Raw genomic sequence first — 20,488 nt, forward strand, 5'->3', positions numbered from 1 at the left:
TAAAAGTTTTGGGCAAGAGAAGCAAGGTGGGGATGTGAGGAAGAACTTTTTATTTAGCGAGTGGTAATGACCTGGAATTCGCTGCCTACGAGGGTGATGAAAGCAGAGATGATGAATGGTTTCAGAAGGAAGTTAGATGGGCACTGTAGGGAAATAAGCTTGCAGGGCTACAGGGTTAAAGCAGGGAAATAGGGCTGACTGGATTGTTCTATACACAGCCTGCACGCACTCAATGGCTTGAATGGCATCCTCCTGTGCCATAATGACTCTACAACTCTCTGATGCAAGGTTGTTTTATGGAGTTAGGTCACAGATCAGCCATGATCTCATTGAAGGGCTGAACAAGTTTGAAGGGCTAAATGGCCTCCTCCTATTCCTATGATCCTACCCTGAATCTTTTTACACCTGTACATTTTTCTGTGTTTCTTTTTAAACTTTTCAATCCATCTTGGGAATTGGCTGAGAAGAACAAAGTGGTAACTCAATTGTAATTAAATATAGTCTAAAAGACTAGGAAACATATGTGCCTTCTCCCTCTTTCTCAGTTCAAGGCTTCATGGATGTATAAATGAAACAAGAAAAATGACAAATACATTTTGAAAGAAGTTGTAGTGGATAATGACTGTTATAGTAAAGCATCAGGCAGGAACCATTCAAATGCAATGTTTTGCCTTCACTGCATATTCTAATAGTTTTGCCTTGGAAATTATTGGAATAAAGCAGTAATAACTGTCGATGTGACAAAATTGTATGGACGGACTGGAAGAATATGAAAAGATTGCCTTTTATCTTGGATCTAATCCCATTTTTCAGAAACTCTTCAAAGTGACCTGTGCACAAGTGCAATTATTACACATTCCAAGCATTAGGGGGTTAAACTCCACTAATTTCAACCTTGTTTAATCTACTTTGGATATGGGTTCCTGGTCTGACAATGCCATGATTTTAAAATCCTCAACCTTGTTTTCAAATCCCTCCATGGCCTCGCCCCTCTCTATTTCTGTAACCTTCTCCAGTCCAGTAACCCTTCATGATCTCTGAATCCCTCCAATTCTGACCTCTTGTGCATCCCCAATTTTCATTGCTCCACTCTTGGTGGCCATACCTTCAGCTACCATGGTCTCAAGCTCTGGTATTCTAGAGAGGAAGATGGTAGTGTAGTGTAATGTCACTGGATTAGTAATCCAGAGGCCCAAACTAATTCTCTGGGAGCATGGGTTCAAATCCCACCACAGCAGCTAGTGGTATTTAAATTCACTCACTAAATCTGAATATAAAGTTAGTCTCAGTAATAATGACCATGAAACTATCATTGATTGTCATGAAAATCTATCCAGTTCACTAATGTCCTTTAGGGAAGGAAACCTGCCATCCTTACCTAGTCTGTCCTACTTGTGACTCCAGACCCACAGCAATGTGGTTGACTCTGAACTGCCATCTGAAATGAACCTCTCAGTTCATGTTCCGCTTTGCCCTTGTGAAGGTAGCTGGAAAATACTTGAAATTTTCATGAACACTCTGTGATGTAGAAATGATTCAACCATTGGTGCATGTATTCGTTTGAAGATTTTCAGATGCAGTACTTTAACTACTCTGCTTTCTCTCTCTTTCTTTTCCCAGCCCTTCTGTGTCAACATCTGATGCAGAGATTGGGAGTCAGATCAAGCCGGTAAGGTTATGCCATGTTTTCGGATCTAACAATACGCAGCCTGGTTGTGGAAACTCATCTGTGTTAGTTTGCATTTTATGACATGGATGGGGTGGGAAGGCGGGTGTGGAGAGTGGCTCAGACACACAACATTAGGAGTGGGCTGGGACCTAATAATGTGTGGGTTTGAGGAGAGCCATCAGCTTAAGGTGGAAGTCATTGGAGAATGTCATTCGTTCATTCGGATGTGCTATTGCTACACAGTAAATTTTAGTTCGAAGGAAGGCTGAAAGGTGGCAAAAATCTTTGAATAAAAAAAACTGTTTAAGGGGAAAAGGACATTATTAGTTGAGAAAGCAGGTGTGGCCTTTTTGGAAATCTCTTTCTTGAAGCTGTATGCAGTGGCTGACAACTGAGAACTGCTCGCTTGAAGGGAAATCCTATCTAGCTTCCACTTAGGAGCATAGCAGGAATGAATACCCACCTTCTCCCCATTGCTCCCCCACCACCCCCAAACAAATAAGGCATTCATGATATACACTGCATTCAAATATATTGATCAGTGTATGTACTAAGGAAGATCATGGATGATCTGATTGTAACCTCAACTTCACATTCCCACCTACCCCCGATAACCCTTCACCCCCTTGCTTATCAAGAGTCTATCTAGCTCTGCCTTAAAAATATCCAAAGATTTTGCTTTCACTGCCTTTTGAGGAATGGAGTTCTAAAGACTCACTACCCTTTGAGAGAAAAAAATTCTCCTCATCTGTCTTAAATGGGCGACCCCCTTTTTTTAAACTGTTCTAGATTTTCCCGCAAGAGGAAACATCCTTTTCACATCCACCAAGTCAAGATCTCTTATATGTATCAATCAGGTTGCCTCTTACCCTTCTAAACTTCAGCAGACAAAAGTCTAGCCTTCCAACTTCTCCTCATGAGACAACCCTACCATTCCAGGGATTAGGCTAGTAAACCTTCTCTGAACTGCTTCCAATGCCTTGACACCCTTCCTTAAATAAGCAGACCAGTACTGTACACAGTACTCCAGATGCGATCTCAACAATATCCTATATAACTGAAGCATAGCTCTCTGCTTTTATATTCAATTGCCCTCGCAATAAGTGATAACATTCTATTAGCTTTCCTAATTACTTGCTGTACCTGCATGCTAACCTTTTGTGATTCATGCACTTGGACACCCAGATCTCTCTGCATCTGCAATAAAAAATGGTTTGGGACACTGGGCGTTGATTAGCTATATTCAGTTAATTAGATTTTTAAAAAAATGATGACCAACTGCTTTTGGCCCAATGCATCGGTACAGATGTTTTTAAGCAAAAACCTTATGCACTTGACTTAGAGGGTGAGGTGAGGCAATGTGTAAATTCACTCGTTATTATTTCACAGACGGCATCAGTTGTTAAAGGAAGTGTGCCATGACTTTCTAAATTGAATGTGTGCTCAATGTTACAGGGACCTCTGAAAGGACTGCCCACGTTGGGACTGACTGCAACCGGATCAACTCTGTCAGAATCCTCCTCTTCATCTGTATCAAGTTTTGCCTTCCCTCCCCCAACAGGTAAGGGATGCAGGATTTACTATGAGGCTCTAGGATCTCAGGTGAATTTATTATTACCAGGGAAAGATGCTTATACTAAACGTTTGGGAACTTTGCTAAGAGTGAGGCGAAATGGGAACTTGAGAAAGACTAATCTACAAATGACAAAGTGGTAACTGAACTGAAACATGACAAAGCTCCCTAATGTGCAGTCATGAGGTTGTAGCTGTAATCTGAATACGCTTTATGTGCACACTTAAATACTAACCTATGAATTAGGAGCAGGAGTAGACCAATTATCACAGTTAGGTGTGTACTGTGGTATTGCAGCTTGCAGAAGAGTAACTATTTGAGTTTGTAATTGTGAGCAAATGTACTGAAGTTTTAATGCAGGGGGGTCCAAACTCTCTCCTAGGTCATAAGCAGAGCCCAGGCAATCGGGGTGTTATAGAACCTTCAAGCACAGAGAGCCCAATCTGCTTGAGCTGGCTCTTTGAAAACGTTTTCCATTTATTCCCACTCCCCCTCAGCTCTTCTCCCCACGGTCTTGAAAAAGCTTTCTTTTCAAATATTTATGCAACTCCCTTTTGAAAGTTACTCTTGAATCTGCTTCCACTGCCTTTTCAGGCAGGGTGTTCCAGGTCATCATAAATCACTTTGTTAAAATATAATTCTCATCTTCCTCTGGTTCTTTTGTCAATTATCTTAAATCTGTGTTTTCTGGTTGCCAACCCTCTCACCAGTGGAAACAAATTCTCATTATTTACTCTATCAAAATCCTTCATAATTTTGAACACCTCTATCAAATCTCCCCTTAACCTTCTCTGCTAGAAGGAGAACAATCCCGGTTTCTGCAATCTCTCCACGTAACTGTACTCCCTCATGCCTGGTTCTAGTAAATCTCTGCAGCCTCTCCAGTGCCTTTCTATACTGTGGTGCCCAGAATTGGGTACAATACTCCAGCTGAGATTTATAAGCTTTAGCATAACTTCCTTGCTTTTGTACATTATGCTTTTTATGCTTTATCCTTGAAGTTTTCTTTGTTTTCTCATTCTCCCTTAATCATGGGGTGATGTCACAGGGCTAGTAATCCAGAGGCCCAGGTTAATGCTGTGGGGGCATGGGTTCAAATTCCTTGTCACATGACCACATTGGCACCCCCTGCCTGTGTGTGTTTGCGTGTGTGTGCCACGAGGCTTGTGGAATTTGAATTCAATTAATAAATCTGGAATATAAAGCTAGCCTCGGTAATGGTGACCATGACAACTATCATCAATTGTTGTAAAAAACTCATAAGGAATGAAATCTGCCTCCTTACCCAGTCTGATGTACATGTCACTCCAGATCCACAGCAATGTGGTTGACTCTTAACTGCCCTCTGCAATGTTCTAGCAAGCTGTTCAATTAAAGAACAGTTAGGGATGGCCAACTAATGTTGGCCTTGCCAGCGAGGCCCGCATACCATGGAAGAATAAAGAAAAAAAAGTGTCATTTCACACTTTTGTGTTAAATTACGTCTTCTTTCTGAACATGTGTATGTTCATTTCACCACTCAGCCTTTGTCCTCCTCAAAGCTCGGACCTATTTGTATTTATTTCTGATTTGCAGTTTGCCCTGGTTGAATTGTATGGTCCTGGAGGTCGGCCCAGGATTATTATTAAACATGCAGAGGATTTCCTGGGAATGCCATTAACATGATTGATTTTATTTATCTTTTAATTTGCTGAATGGAGCTGACTGCACAAAAGTGGAATGCCACAGTTCTGAACCAGCCCATATGTGGAACTATATATAATATATGTATGGAGATTCGCTGCAAATCTTGGTGTCTTTTATTCAACCCAAGCCCTCACTTGCCTGTTTGGTGGTACAGATGTCTGTGTAAAGATATGCAGCATTTGAAGAGCAGGATGTTTGCCAAGTGCGTGCTCTCAATCATCACTGACAAAAACAGTTAATTCGCCTATGGCTGTCTGGGACGCTGCTTTTAAAGAACAGTTGCCCCATTTATTTACAAAACAGTATCCCACCTGGTCCCGGATCACTGCTTTCTCATTATAAAGAAAGTAGGCTTTGAGTTGGACAGAAAAAGATTGCAAAGGGATGTAGACTGGTGAAGACACTGAATGGGCAAGAGCTTGACAGAATACAATGTGGAGAAATGTGAAGTTGTCCACTTTGGAAGGGAATATAGTAAAGCAGAAAATTTTTTAAATCATGAGGGACTGGGAAATGCTGGCACTCAGAGGAACTGAGTGTCCTGTACACAAATTCCAAAGTGAGCATGCAAGTACAGCAAACAATCAGGAAGGCAAATAGTATGTTAGCCTTTATTACAAAAGACTTGGAGTGCAAGAGTAAAGAAACCTTGCTGCAATTATACAGAGCCTTGGTGAGACTGCAGCTGGAGTACTGTGCATATTTTGGTCTCCTTATCTAATAAGGATATTCTTGCTTTAGAAGGAGTGCAACAAAGATTCACTGGACTGATTCCTGGGACAAGGGGATTGCCTTATGAGAAGAACTTGAGTAGACTAGGCCTATATTACCTGGAGTTTAGAAGAATGAGAGGTGATCTCATTGAAACATGCAAAACTCTTAAAGGGCTGGAGGGTGGATGCTGGGAGATGTTTCCCCAGAATCGAGAGCCAGGGGAATGGCAAGCCAGGAGAATATCTTCAGTCAAAGGGTTGTGAATCTTTGAAATTCTTTACTCCAAGAAGGTGTTAATACTCAGTTATTGAATATATTAAAGATGGTGTTTTGATAGATTATTTGGCACAAAGGGAATTGAAGGATTTCGGGATTGTGTAGGAAAGTAGAGTTGAGGTAGAAGATCTTATTGAATGGCGGAACAGACTTGAAAGGCTAAATGGTTTACTCCTCCTATTAGATGCTTATCACACATAACCCCATGCACACACCTGGATCACAGCTTTCCCGTTATTATTCCTTTTATCCATGGTTTATGGAATGTCAAAAGTAATTTACCTTTTAAAGCACTTCTGCCTTATACTGGCAATTTTATTCTATCCGCACCAGGCACCCTGAACCCTTTGTTTCCTGTGTTTTGTGAAGTCAGCCATTACTAACTTTTTCTCTTTTTTTATGGTAGGGAGTGTGCTGAAATCTGATCTTCCCGCTGCAGGTGCCCTTGGCGAGCAGCTCCACAAAATCTCCTCATACCCAGGAGCCTCTACGTAAGGGACTTTTAAGCTTGGAGAACATGTACCTTGAATTGAAGCTGCATCTGGACATGGAATTCACTTAACTTCAGGGAAAGACTGCAATTGACTGGAATTTGTTCACAGTCTACATTAATGAATTGGACTTTGGGATCAAACACAATTTCTACATTTGCACGTGAAACCAAATTTGGGTGGAGTGGATGTATAGTCAATACTGAGGAAGACTGCAACAAATTACATGAGGGCATAAATTTGCAGAATTGACAAATCAAATTCAACACAGATAAATGAGTTAGTGTATTTTGATGGGAAGAATAGGTGAGGTGGAGGAACAAAGAGATCTTGGGTTACAAATAAATCAATCACTGAAAGTTACGCCACAGGTTAGTAAGGCCATTAAAAAATAAAGCTAACTAAACCCTAAGTTTAGAATTGAAAAGTATGGAAGTTGTGCTAAACCTGTATCAAATCTTGGTTAGACCACACTTAGAGTACTACACAATGTTCTGGTCGCCATATTATAAAAAGGAAACAGAGGACTGGAGAGGATGCAGAGACGATTAACAGGGATGATACCAGAAATGCATGGGAAAGGATCAACAGGCTGGGTTTCTTTTCTCTTGAAAAATAAGGCTGAGGGGTGATCTAATAGAAATCTTTAAAATTATGAAAGGTTTTGATAGAGTTGATACAGAGAGTGTGTTTCATCTTGTGGGGAAGAGTATAACTGGAGGCCGTCAATATAAGATAGTCACCTAGAAATCCAAAAGAAATCTTTCTAATCATACTAGTGAGAACGTAGAACTCTCAACTACAAGGTGTAGTTGAAGCAAATAATATAGATGCATTTTAGGGGAAGCTAGTCAAGCATAATTAAGCAAGGAAGAAGGGAGCAGACGGTTACGATGATAGATTTAAATGAGAAAAGGTGGAAGGAGGCTTGAGTGGAGCATAACCACCAGTATGGATTGGTTGGGTTGAATGACCTGTTTCTGAGATGTATATCTTATGTAATCCTATGTAATATGGTGTCTGTTGATAATCCTGTTCAGCTAGTGCGCATGATGCCTTCTAATGTCACATGACCACATTGGCACTCCCTGTGTGTGTGCACCACAAGGCATTGCTGGTGCCACCCTTTCCCACTACTCCCATGTGTGTTGTGTGCTGATGCAACCATCCCTTTCCCTGCACTGTGTCATATGACCCCACTGACACTCCTTGTGATACTGATGTTGTTCTGGGGAGGAAATGTTGAACTGGACTCGGTGTGGCCGCAATCTCTACTATCTCTAATTGTGTGTGTTTTTTTCTCCTCTTGCAGTGGGTTCCGTTTTACACCTCCTAGCACTTCTTCATTGAGTGCACTGAGCACCAAGGCACAAGGTGAGTCCTAGGCTGCCATGGGTTGGTGTCTGTAATCACTTTGTTTCAAGGCAGCCAATTTAGTAAGGATTTTCTGACATTTTAATTCCTTTCTTCAGAGTGGAAAGCTCATCAAATTCTTTGTAGGTTTTCTTGGGACTGTCACAAGTGTGTTGAGCACAGAATATGCTGCATGGAAACAGGCCTTTCAGTCCATACCGATATTTATGCTCCACTCGAGCTTTTTCCCATTCTCCTTCATCTAACTTCAACAACACAACCCATCTATTCCTTTCTCCTTCATGTTTATCTATTTGCCCCTTAAATGCATGCATTCCATTCACCTCAACTACTCCCTGTGGTAGCAAGGTCCACATTCTCACCATTCTTTTGGGTAAAGAAGGTTCTCCTGAATTCCCTACTGATCTTTGAATGACCATCTTAAATTTATGGCCACCAACTTTGCACTTCCCCATGAGTAGAAATGCCTACTCAGTCAAACCTTTCATAATTGTGAAGATCTGTATTAGGTCACCCTCCAGTCTCCCTTTTTCAAAAGAAAAATGCCCCAGCCTGTCAAATCTTTCCTGATAGATATAACCTTGTAGTCCTGGTATCATCTTTGTAAATCTTTTTTGCTTTCTCTTCAGAGCCTCTGCAATCCTTTTTATAACATGGAGACCAGAACTACATGCAGTACTCTCAAGTGTGATTTAACCATGGTTCAATACAAGCTTAGCATAACTTCTCTACTTTTCAATTCTGTGCCTCTAGAAATAAACTCTAATGTTTGGTTTGATTTTTTTCTTTAATGGCCTTATTAACCTGCATTGTTGCTTTGTGATTTGTGTAATTGCATTCACTGATCCCTTTGCTCCTGTATCCTGTTTGGATCCCTGTTTTCCAAGTAATATGTGATCTAATTTTTCTCAGCAAAATGTAATAACTCCAACTTGCTACATTTTGAAATCCAGTTGCCAGTCATTTGCCCATTCTTCATGTTGATTAAACCTTCTTGTACTTGCTTGGAATCCTTCTTAATGTTGACTTTCCTTCCAAATTTGCTGCTGCCTGCAAATTTAGAAATTGTTCTTTGATTCCAAAATCTAAATTGTTAATATAATATATGAATATCGGTGGCCCCAGCACTGATTCTTGTGGAACCCAACTTCCCACTTCCCCTACTCCAATTAGGTACCCTTTACCCCAACTCTTTGCTTTCTGTCCTGTAGCCAGCGAGCTACCCATTCTGCTAACTGTCCCCAGGCTTGGCATACTCTGACCTTATTTATTAGTCTATTATGTGGCACCTTATAATTTTTGTCTTAGTGATGGCTTTGTCATTTTTTTTCTACCACCATTGTTATTTCTAATGAGTGCAGCTACTCCACCTTCTCTTTATACTCTCTATCTTTGCAAATTTGTTATACCCTGCAATGTTTAATTCTTGCTTCTAATATCTGTATAGTCACATCTCAGTAATCCTGACTATATCATATTCCTTGCAATGTATTATTGTCTCCAGTTCCCCTGTTTTATTACAGATGTTGTGTGCACTGTTGTTCAGGCAGTTCTACTCATTTTCAATAGCAGTTTTTCTCACTTTATTTTTAACCATCATTTTACATTCCTGCTTCATAACAATTTATTCCTTGTTCATTTTTGGTCCTCCCTTATTTTAGTCTGACTTATGCTAAAACTCCTCTTCTGTTCTTCAGGATTTCCTGGAAGTGCAAAAGACGCCACTCGCACCAGCTTTGGATTATCCAATAAAGCATCCTTTGGACTGGGAGCTGATGCCTCCTTTTCGTACAAGGGCCCGAGGTCCAGTTCTAGCTCTGCTTTTGCATCTGAGTCTGTGACTACAGCAGGCAGCGTCTGCCCTTCTAACACTTCATGTACAGAACTGCAGCCACCTGGCAAGCCAAGTGCAACTGGGGCACCTCCTGAACCTGCTATCCCTGCAGCAGCTAGCAAAACCGAAGACCAACAGCCCAGATCTGAACACCAGCCAGCCAAACCAGAGACTCGCACTTCCACAGCTGAGATTTACCCGTCTAAAGCCGAGATCCCGCCGCAGCCCAAGGCCGAGATCCCGCCGCAGCCCAAGGCCGAGGCCCCGCCGCAGCCCAAGGCCGAGGCCCCGCCGCAGCCCAAGGCCGAGGCCCCGCCGCAGCCCAAGGCCGAGGCCCCGCCGCAGCCCAAGGCCGAGGCCCCGCCGCAGCCCAAGGCCGAGGCCCCGCCGCAGCCCAAGGCCGAGGCCCCGCCGCAGCCCAAGGCCGAGGCCCCGCCGCAGCCCAAGGCCGAGGCCCCGCCGCAGCCCAAGGCCGAGGCCCCGCCGCAGCCCAAGGCCGAGGCCCCGCCGCAGCCCAAGGCCGAGGCCCCGCCGCAGCCCAAGGCCGAGGCCCCGCCGCAGCCCAAGGCCGAGGCCCCGCCGCAGCCCAAGGCCGAGGCCCCGCCGCAGCCCAAGGCCGAGGCCCCGCCGCAGCCCAAGGCCGAAGCCCCGCCGCAGCCCAAGGCCGAGGCCCCGCCGCAGCCCAAGGCCGAGGCCCCGCCGCAGCCCAAGGCCGAGGCCCCGCCGCAGCCCAAGGCCGAGGCCCCGCCGCAGCCCAAGGCCGAGGCCCCGCCGCAGCCCAAGGCCGAGGCCCCGCCGCAGGACGAAACAGGAGTCTTTGAGAGTAGTGCCAGAGGTGTCACAATTGGCAGTTTCTCTGGACTTGTTGTCAGTCAGACTGATGATGCCACCAAGTTGGACAGATCTTCACAGGATAGTTTCACCTTTGCACAAACAGCCAAAACGTCAACAGCACCTCCTACAAGCTTGGCCTTTGGGAGTGCTTTTCCATTGGGAAAGTCAGGTTCCACAGGGATAACATCAGCTTCAATTGACACAGGTGCACCCAAACCAACTGGAGTACCATTTCCCATTATTTCCAGAGCCAGCACAGAAACCTCCATTTCAAGTAGCAGTTTACAATCAAGAGCTAGCAAACTTGATTTTGTTTCGAAGCAAGAGCAGACTGCCAATGCCGAACAGATTGCTGCAGCTATCGCTGCCGTAAGCGCTTTGCAAGATTCATCCCTTGCTGGATCGTTGACCTCCATCACTTCCTCAATCGCTGATGCCGTAAAGCCATCCACTGCTGAAGAGAAGAAGGCAGTTGTAAGTAGCAGCTCGTCTGCCTCCAGTGTAACTGAGGAACAGGCTGCGGCGCAGGGGTCAAAAGTATTGGTATCAAGATCCTCAGAAGGTAGTGCAGGAATCAGTTCTGCAACACCTACCTCCCCTGGCACTCCAGTTATACCAAGAGTGATAATTAATTCACCAGTACCTTCAATTACAGGGTCATCTGTTGCAACTGAGATCCCCTTTCCTTATTCTGTGTCATTGAGCAATATTATGCCCTCAGGCAGCAGCATAATTTCCTCTGTTTCGCCGTTTGGAGCTAGTCAAACACATGTGCAGTCATCTCCATCCCAATCTGAGTCCACCACGTCCTTGTTTAGTCATGCTGTGGTCACGAGTGCGCCACCAGCGTTTGGGCAGCCTGCGACAACAACCTCACCATCCACCCTTGGGCGAGGCACAAACGGCATCACCTCCCCTCCTGTCGTCGACATCCCCAGCTCCGCAGGTAGTCTTGCGAAGCCCACCTTTGGTCAGACGGTTGACACAGGCTTTGGGCAGCAGTCCTCCAGCAACGGGTTCAGCTTCAGGCAGCCCGTATTTGGATCCACTTCATCCTTTGCTCAGCCCACTTCTGCCGCTGCACCAATGCCAAGTGGCAGCCCCTTCAGTGGACCCACCATTACTGTCAATGCCAATGCATTCCCATTTGGACAGTCGCCTGCCAGCAACGCGTCCATGTTTGGACAACCTACCACACCAGCATTTGGACAGAGCACTGGTTTCGGGCATGGCCCGGCCTTTGGATCCAACATAACGACATCGTCTGGATTCAACTTTGCGCAACCTTCAAGTAAGACTTTGTGCTTTGTTACTAACCTCATTGCCTTTTTTAGACTTAGTGAAAGAAAGACCTTGCATTTATCTGATGGTGGAAATCTGGAACTCTCTTGCCCCCTATTCTCACCCCAGCCCCCCTCCTCACAACTCAACCCCACAAAAAGCTGTTAAGTTTCAGTGGTCTGTTGAAAATCTCCAAACAGATTGAAAGATTTTTGTTTTGTAAGGGTTTCAGAACATTTGGGCAGGTAGGTAAAATGTAGATCATCCATGATCTAATTGAATGGTGGACTGGCCCAAGGTGCTGAATGGCCACCTCCCACTCCTGTGTCCACAGGATGTCTCATTGTGCCACAAGGCCTACGTTAGTTTTGCAAGTAGTCAAAAACCGCAACCAATTTGCACACAGCAAAGTCCCACAAGCAACTGAGGCAAAGAACAGTTAATCCATTCATGATAATGTTTGTTGATGACATGGTTAGCCAAATTAGTTAAAGATTTGAGTGCAAACTGACAGTGCTGTGGGAAGATTGTGTCTTGATGCAGTATAAAATAACCTCAAGAGCTGCGACAAAATACTGCCAATTAAATTGCCTATTATAGGGCTTGGGCCATTGGGCATGCCATTCGAGCTGCATTGTAGGTTCATTATGATGGTTTCTCATTAGTGAAAGAGCAATGGCAGCACATATTCAGTAGTACAATAGTCTGTCAAATAATAGTCAAAATGATCACAGGAATAGAAAATGCTGGAAAAACTCAGCAGGTCTAACAGCATCTGTGGAGAGAAAGACAAAGTTAACATTTTGAGTCCATATGACCCTTCTGAAGAAGAGTCGTCCGGACTCAAAACGTTAACTCTATCTTTCTCTCCATAGATGCTGTTAGACCTGCTAAGCTTTTCCAGCATTTTCTGCTTTTGTTTCAGATTTCCAGCATCCGCGGTATTTTTCTTTTATTTTGGTTTTTGTCAAAATGACCATGTTTTTCATTTGTATTAGTGGTGGTGGGGGGGTGGGCTCAGTTGGTTAGATGGCTTGTGTGTGGTGCAGAATGATGGCAACAGCATGGGTTCAACCCCTGTTCATGTAGGCCTGCCTCCTTGCCTTACCCCATGCTTGATGCAGAATGGTGCCCCTTAAGCTAGATATACTTGATTGTCCCTCTCTCGTGGAGAGAGAATCCTACAGTCCTTTATGGACGACAGCTCATTACCTACCTCCCTATTACAGATGTGAATTATTATTTCACTACAGTTCAATACGTTATCGCATGGTTGATGAAGAGCATAACAGTCTGGGCAAGTGAAACTCGTGAATCCATTTATTTAGTAGGCGTAGCCCCTACAGGTTGAGCCACAGATAGTCATTAGCATGAAGAGAATGGCCCTAGGCAGTGTTCCCGCTAAGCTGCATGTGGCATGAACAGGCAGCTGCCTGGATGGTACCGTGCAGGCTTAATTCATGCTGCATACAAAAAAAATTTACCACTACATTGGGAAAAACTGGCCGTGCACCAACCAATCTTACACGGACTGTGGGCCCACTGGCATCTGAAATTTGAGGGCTGAAAGAATAATCAGGAAATGGCAGATTTTTAAAATGATTACTTTGTAACTGTTTTCACCGTGGAGTGAGAGCAAAATACCAATGGTATAAACAAACCGAAAAGTAGGCTATGGGGCTACGGAGCTGAACTTAGTGGGTTTCGTATGTTTTTTTTTAAAGTAATGGGGAAATTACCTGGACTTAAGATACACAAATCACTGGAACCAGATGGTTTCCACCACAAAGTATCAAAGGAAACAAGTGAGGAAATAGATACAAGTCATAATTTACCAAAACGTGCTTGGTGCAGGAATTCTGCCTTTGAGTTGGAAAATTGCAAATGTCACTATTATTTAAGGTGGGAGGAAACTACAGATCTGTCAGTTATGGAGACGTTCCTAGACTCAGTCGTAAACAGAGTGACTCAGCAGCTGAACAAGTATCAGTTACTTAGAGAGTCAACATGGATTTGTGAGGGGTAGGTCTTATTGGACTAATCTGAATTGAATTTTTTTGAGGTCACTAGCATAGTGAACAGGGAGTGTTATGTATATGAACTTAGAGAAGCCATTTGAAGTTCGGCGCAAGTGATTATTAACAATGGATTAGCACACAATTAGAAGAAAATGGATAAACAAGTGTATAGTTTATTTCTTCTGATTTTAATTGTTTGAGATTTAAAAATTTCTTTTCCTTCCTGTCTCTCTCTCTCAATCCAGCCTTCTTTCATTGTGTCTTCCTTTTTCTGTACCTGATTTTTAAATTCATCCTTGCTCTCTTTATTTTTCAATCCTTAAATCCATTGTTTCAGGTGCTTCTGTTTGTCCTGTCCTTGACTGGAGTCCCAGAGGCCCTATTGCCCTCTCCGCACCCTTATCAGCCCGCACTTCCAGCAGTTTATAAGACAAACCTTTTCCGAGCTGACTAGCTAACTGGACACGTTGTGAAATGCCCCACATTCTGGGTCCTCGTTTTAGTGAATTCCTTGCTCTACATTATTTTACCTTTCAATTATTTGTACCCTTTCTGTTTGAGGGAGAGATTTTAAGTTGAAACGCAAGCCCTGAACTAATTGAGTGTATAGAACAGGCTCATTTCCAATGCTGACACTAACGTTTAGACAAGTTGTAATGTTGGGCATTTGGAAATGATAGTTACTTCTAATAATTTTGTTTTAAACTTTCATTACAGTTGAGGAGTCATTTCCCCCTCCTTAGCTGCTTTTGTACATATTTCCACACTTCAAAAATCTGTGGATTTAAAAACACGTTTTTTCAGTAAACTATCGTAAATGATTGCTGTATCAGTTATTAGATTCTGTCCAGAGTTTGCTGTGCTTGTGTTACTGGCAAAAAGTTCCTCCTTCATTGCCTTTCATTTTTTTCTGAATGTTCAGGAAAACTTTGCATCATGGCCAAAACAGAAAATAGATAGCATCCCACACACGGGCAAAGTGCAAATGCGGAAGGACAAACTAAAGCGCATAGGGCATCAATCATTTAGACAATGGACTACAGAACAACCAAGTCCCCATCTATGTAGTTGGTGGACACAGGAACAGGCTATTTAGCCACTAGAACCTTTACTATCATTCTGTTGGATAGTGCCTGGCCTGTACCTCAACTCCGTCAGCAAAGCTCTGGTTATGCCCCAGTCATTGGCAGATACCAGTTTTGCAGCTGATTCCTTTGCTTTGATACACATAAACGCTACAAAGAAGCCACTTTAAGCTACTTTCTTAAAAATAGAAGGAAATGTCAATTGTCTCTTCCTAGCTTTCCACACACTATATAATTGTGGCTCCCTGACTTGATTGATCTGAGCAGATTCTCATACTGACCGCAGGCATGAAATGTGTCTTGAGCAGATATGAATCATGTCCATTCCTTCCGACAGGAGAGTGGATTGGAGGGGGCACTGGGCAGGGTTAGTGTTAAAGTGATTTTTTTTAGTTTAACTTCAGGTCAAATGAACTGGCACAATGGTATAGGCCCTGGGGCTTTTTAATATGGGCATAGGGGCAACCTGCAGCAGGACCCATCCTGGGCAACTTGATGGCCTTTGCCTGTGCATATGGTTTCCCCAGAATGTGTCGAACTAGGCTGTCCTCCAACAAGACTTGGCGAATGAGTATCAATCAGTCGCAGGATGAGGACATCACTTGTTTTTTGCAGGAATGGGCCAGCCTAAGCTTGTATCTCCGTTTCCCTCCTTTTTAAAATTCCCTCTCCATTTCAGGCACAAATTTAATTATTTTTGCAGCTTCCTTTTTTGTGCTTCCTTGCTTTGTTCCTAATTCTACCAAGTGCTGCTCTCTTCATCTGTCTCTGTTTCGCTAACCAGTTACCCAAGTTGTTTTGAACAGTCTGTGTCTAGAATCATAGAATGGTTTCAGCACAGAAGGGGGCCATTTGGCCTGTCATATCCGTGCTGGCTCTCTGCAAGAAGCAAATCAGCAAATCCCTCCCTCTTTCCCGATAGCCCTGTAATTTTTTTCTCTTCAGTTAATGATCCAATTCCCTTTTGAAAACCCTGATTGAAACTGCCTCTATCATAATCCCAGGTACTGCATTCCAGATCCTGACCTTTCGCTGCGTAAAAAGGCTTTTCCTCTTGTTGCCTTTGGTTCTTTTGCCAGCCATTTTAAAATTGATGACATTTGGTTCTCAACCCTTCTGCCTGAAGGAGCAGTTTCTCCCTATCTACTGTGTCTGGACCCCTTATGATTGTGAATTTCTCTCAACCTTCCCTTCTCCAAGGAAATCAGCCCCAGCTTTTCCAATCTATCCAGGCAACTGAAGTCCCTCATCCCCGGACTTATTCCCATAAATCTTGTCAGCACCCTCTCCAACGCCTTCCATATTGGACGTGATAATTGAATATGTGAAGCCTGGGACTCTGCACCTAAAGAATGGTAAAAGAAAGACTTGCATTTGCATAGCATCTTCCACAACTGTGGGATGTCTCAAAGCACTTGACCAATGAAGCACTTTGTGAAGTGTAGTTATTGTTGTAATGTGGATGTAGCAGCCAGTTTGGGCACAGCAAGCTCCCACAAACTTCAATGTGATAATAACCAGATAATCTATTTTTATGATGTTGATTGAGGGACAAACATTGACCAAGACAATGGCGATAACTCCCCTGCTGCCCTTCGAAGAAACAATCATTTTTTGCATGCACCTAACAGAGCAGACAGGGCCCCAGTTCAGTGTCGAAAGACAGGACCTTGATTCAAAGTCAAAAGACAGGCATCTCTAATGGTGTAGCAGTCCCTCAGTACTGCCCTGGAGCGCCAGTGTAGATTTTGAGCTCAGGGACTTGGAGTGGAGCTTGAACCCACAGCCTTTTGACTGTGAAGCAAGAGTACTGTCCACTGAACCGCGGCAGAGATAGGTCGTTTATCTCCTGATTTTCCTGCTGGTCATAATGCAACAGAGAAGAGAGAGGTCAGTTGAATATGCTAGAAAGTATTGAACTGGCAAGCCCTGACATTACTGAATATTTGAGTAAAATTTGTCCCCTGTTTGCCATGGTTTTCTGTACATTCTGTCCAGGCAGCACTGCATCCTACCCCACACACACAGCTGGTGATGTACTCTCAATTTATTGATCATTAAGATTACAGATTTATGGTAACTGGCAAAAGAACTAGAGGTGAGATGAGGAAATTTTTTTTTCGGCAGTGAGAGGTGTTACAGTAAACCTTTATAGACCATTGGTTAGGCCTCAACTGGAGTGTTGTCTCTAGTGAGCCACATTTTAGGAAGAATGTCAAGACCTTAGATAGGGTGCAGAGGGGATTTACTAGAATGATACCAGGGATAACGGACTTCAGTAATATAGAGGGGACTGGAGCACATAGGAATAAGAGGAGGCCACTTAGCCTCTTGAGCCTCTTCTGCCATTCAGTGAGATCTTGGCTAATCTGTGATGTAACTCCACATACCTACCTTTGCCCCACATCCCTTAACATCTATGGCCTATAAAATATCAATCTCAGATTTAAAATTAACAATTGATCTTGCATCAATTACAATTTGTGGAAGAGAGTTCCAAACTTCTGCCATCCTTTGTGTGTAGAAGTGTTTCCTAATTCCACTTCTGAAAGGTCTGGCTTTAGTCTTCAAACCATGTCATCAGTCCTAGACTCCCCAACCAGCAGAATAGATTCTCTCTGTTTACCCTATTGTTCCCCTTAATATCTGGAAAACTTTGATCAAATCACCCCTTACTCTTCTAAATTCAAGGGAATATAACCCTGGTCTGTGTAATCTCTCCTTGTAATTTAACCCTCAGAGTCCAGGTGGCATTCTGGTAAATCTACACTGCGTTCCTTTCAAGGCCGATATATCCTCCTTATGGTGTGGCACCCAGAACTGCTTCCAGTACTGTAGATGTGGTCTAACCAGGGCTTTGTATAGCTGTAGAAAACTTCCTATTCCCTTGTATTCTAGCCCTTTAGATATAAAGGCCAGCATTGAATTAGCCTCTTCAATTATTTTTAACTCCTGTTCGTGAAAGTTTAATGATCCTTGAACCTGGACCTTTGTGAAGGATTTTACTGGAGTAAAGGGGAAACTTTCTGCTGGTGGGAAACAAAGGAACGCAGATTTAAAATACATTTTTTTATGCAGCGAATTGTTATGATGTGGAATGTGTTACCTGAAAAGATGATGGAATCAGTATCAATAATAACTTTCAAAGTGGAGATGAATAAATTCTTGAAAAGGAAAAAAAATGAAGAGCTATGAGGAAAAGAACAAGCAAGAGTGGAACTAATTGGAAAGCTCTTTCAAAGAGCCAACACAAGCAATATGGGCCAAATGGCCTGCAGCATTCAAAATCACGAGGGGTCCTGACAGAGTAGATAGGAGAAACTTCCCATTGGTGGAAGGATCGAGAACAAGGGGGCACAGATTTAGGATAATTGGCAAAATAAACAATGATGACATAAACTTTTTCAGGCAGGGTGTGGTTGGGATCTCGAATGCACTGCCTGAGAATGTGGTGGAGGCAGGTTCAATTGAGCATTCAAGAGGGAATTGCATTATTATCTGAAAAGGAAGAATGTGCAGGGTTATGGGAAGGAGGCGGGGGAATGTCACGAGGTGCATTAGTCATTCAGAGAGCCGGTGCAGACACAATGGGCCCAATGGCCTCCCTCTGTGCTGTAACAATTCTGAGATTCTGTGCTGTAAGATTCTATGATTCTATATACCCAATTGCCTTTTTGAAAGGGAATGATGCAATAAATAAGTTAATTCTTTCAAACACTGGTACCTATTCAGCTTCAAGTGGATAAAAGATGGTGAGTGAGCACTGTCAAATTCCCAATTCAGTTCTTGCAATGTTTGGTGCAGTGCACTGCCATTGTGGATTGGTGAGATGTGTTGCACCTCATAAATACTGTTCCTTTTTATCCTTAGCAGGTTTTAGTGGCTCTTCAGCAAGTTCTGTGTTTGGTCAGTCTACGAATGTCAGCAGCATGTTTGGTCAGGTAAGATCCTGTAAGCATTAAAACATTGTCACATTGAATCCCATTTGAATTGTGACTAAATTGCCTCTTCCCAAACAATCTCATAGAATAGAATTGCACAATTGCTGCATTAGAAATGGCACAACATAATGGTGATATTTGAGAGTCCATACTTAGTTCTATCTTCGCAGTTGCAACCAAATTTCACCTATTGCAGCATCTTATTGAACAGAAGGGCCCATTCCTGTTAGTGTTGGCTCTGAGCTTTTCCAATTATTTCCAACTTCTTTCCCCACCCCTGTTTTTCTCCATAGCCCTGCACATTTTTTCCTTTTCTAGTATTTATCCAATTCCTTTTTGAAATTTACTTTTCAATCTGCTTCTGTCAATCTTTCAAGCACTGCATTCCATAAAAATACAATTCTGTTTCCCATCCTGTTCTTCTAACAGTTATCTTATACCTGTCTTCTCTGCAACATTCCCTCTAATTTCCCTGCGCTGTGTGCTCCTTGTTTCTTGCACTGTATAGTCCCTTTAGGATTGCTGCACAGCTGCGCACGACGTATCCAAAAAGGACCACTGCTTGTGCACAGCCTCTTTGGTCCCCTGGGTGGCACATTCCTGATTGCTGTGCACCTATACAGCATGGGGAGAGCGTTGCTTCTCTTGTTTTCAACCCTCTTGCCAGTGGAATCAGCTTCTCCTATTTACTCTCATTACAACCCTTCCTAATTTTGATCACCTCTATTAAATCTCCTCTTGACCTTCCCTGCTCTAAGGAGAACATCTGCAGCTCCTTTAGTCTCTCAGCTTAGCTGAAACCTCTCATACCTAGTGCCATTTGCGGAATTACGTGGTATTTGACAATGCAGACTTTGGTCCACCTGGTCCAAGCCCATGCTTATGCTTCAGTTGAACCTCCTCACACCTTGCTTTGTCTAACTTTACCCTTCTTTTCCTTTGTCTTTTGTTTTTCCAGCTTCCTCTTAAATGCATCCCTGCTCCTTGTGCTAATGAGTTCCACTTTCTAACCACTCTCCTCAATTCTCAATTACATTTATTGGTGGCTATCTTGTATTTATTTCCCCTAGCTTTGGTCTTCCCCACAAGTGACAATATTACTATGCCTACCCTATCAAACCCCGTCATTACTTTAAATTGTGGCTGGAACCTCTTGCAAGGTCACTGAATTATCTTCACCCTTCCAGTATTCTAATGCACTGCATTGGCTGTGGGGAGAATGCTCATCACTCCACATGTTGAGCTAGTCTGTAACCTGGAAGTTTAAGGTTATAAGAACAGCATTCTGTATTACCTGGTTTCATTATCAGGTCATGATAGCCAACAGAGAAGGATAACCAGTGGGTGACCTGCACCCCTGGAGTCTACCCACCTTTCTTCACATTCCAGGACAGTGAGAGCTGATTCTTTTTTGCTGGGTTTTCTGTGATCCCCCCTCCCGCCCACTCTGCTATTCTGTGATCATTTACATCTCCTCTAGATCCATCTTTATTTCTTTAGTGGCCCCATTACCACTATTGCACCATTTTCCCTTTTGTCACTCTATCACTCCTGTCTTGCACCCTATCACAGACCTTCCCTTATGTCTGTGTTTTTGCCCATTGACTCAGTTTTGTTGGGGGGGAGGGGGTTGTTGAGCAAGGGCAAATGTTTTATCCACGGTAGTTTTAAAAGCTTTGCATCCCCGAGCCCTGAATTGTGCTGCTGCATGT

At 43.3% G+C, this 20,488-nt stretch overlaps 1 protein-coding gene across 1 annotated transcript in view; it reads left to right on the forward strand.

Moving 5' to 3' along the window:
* Positions 1-20,488, forward strand: part of nup214 (nucleoporin 214) — a 121,892-nt gene that overhangs the window by 72,039 nt on the left and 29,365 nt on the right. Inside the window, exons 25-30 of the mRNA XM_041194465.1 lie at positions 1,621-1,669; positions 3,125-3,230; positions 6,325-6,409; positions 7,722-7,783; positions 9,481-11,742; positions 18,706-18,776. Of these exons, the coding sequence (XP_041050399.1) occupies positions 1,621-1,669; positions 3,125-3,230; positions 6,325-6,409; positions 7,722-7,783; positions 9,481-11,742; positions 18,706-18,776 (2,635 nt within the window). The remainder of the gene's footprint in view (positions 1-1,620; positions 1,670-3,124; positions 3,231-6,324; positions 6,410-7,721; positions 7,784-9,480; positions 11,743-18,705; positions 18,777-20,488) is intronic.

The sequence above is a fragment of the Carcharodon carcharias genome, chromosome 8 (assembly GCF_017639515.1).
Source record: "Carcharodon carcharias isolate sCarCar2 chromosome 8, sCarCar2.pri, whole genome shotgun sequence".
NCBI classification, from domain to species: Eukaryota; Metazoa; Chordata; class Chondrichthyes; order Lamniformes; family Lamnidae; genus Carcharodon; species Carcharodon carcharias.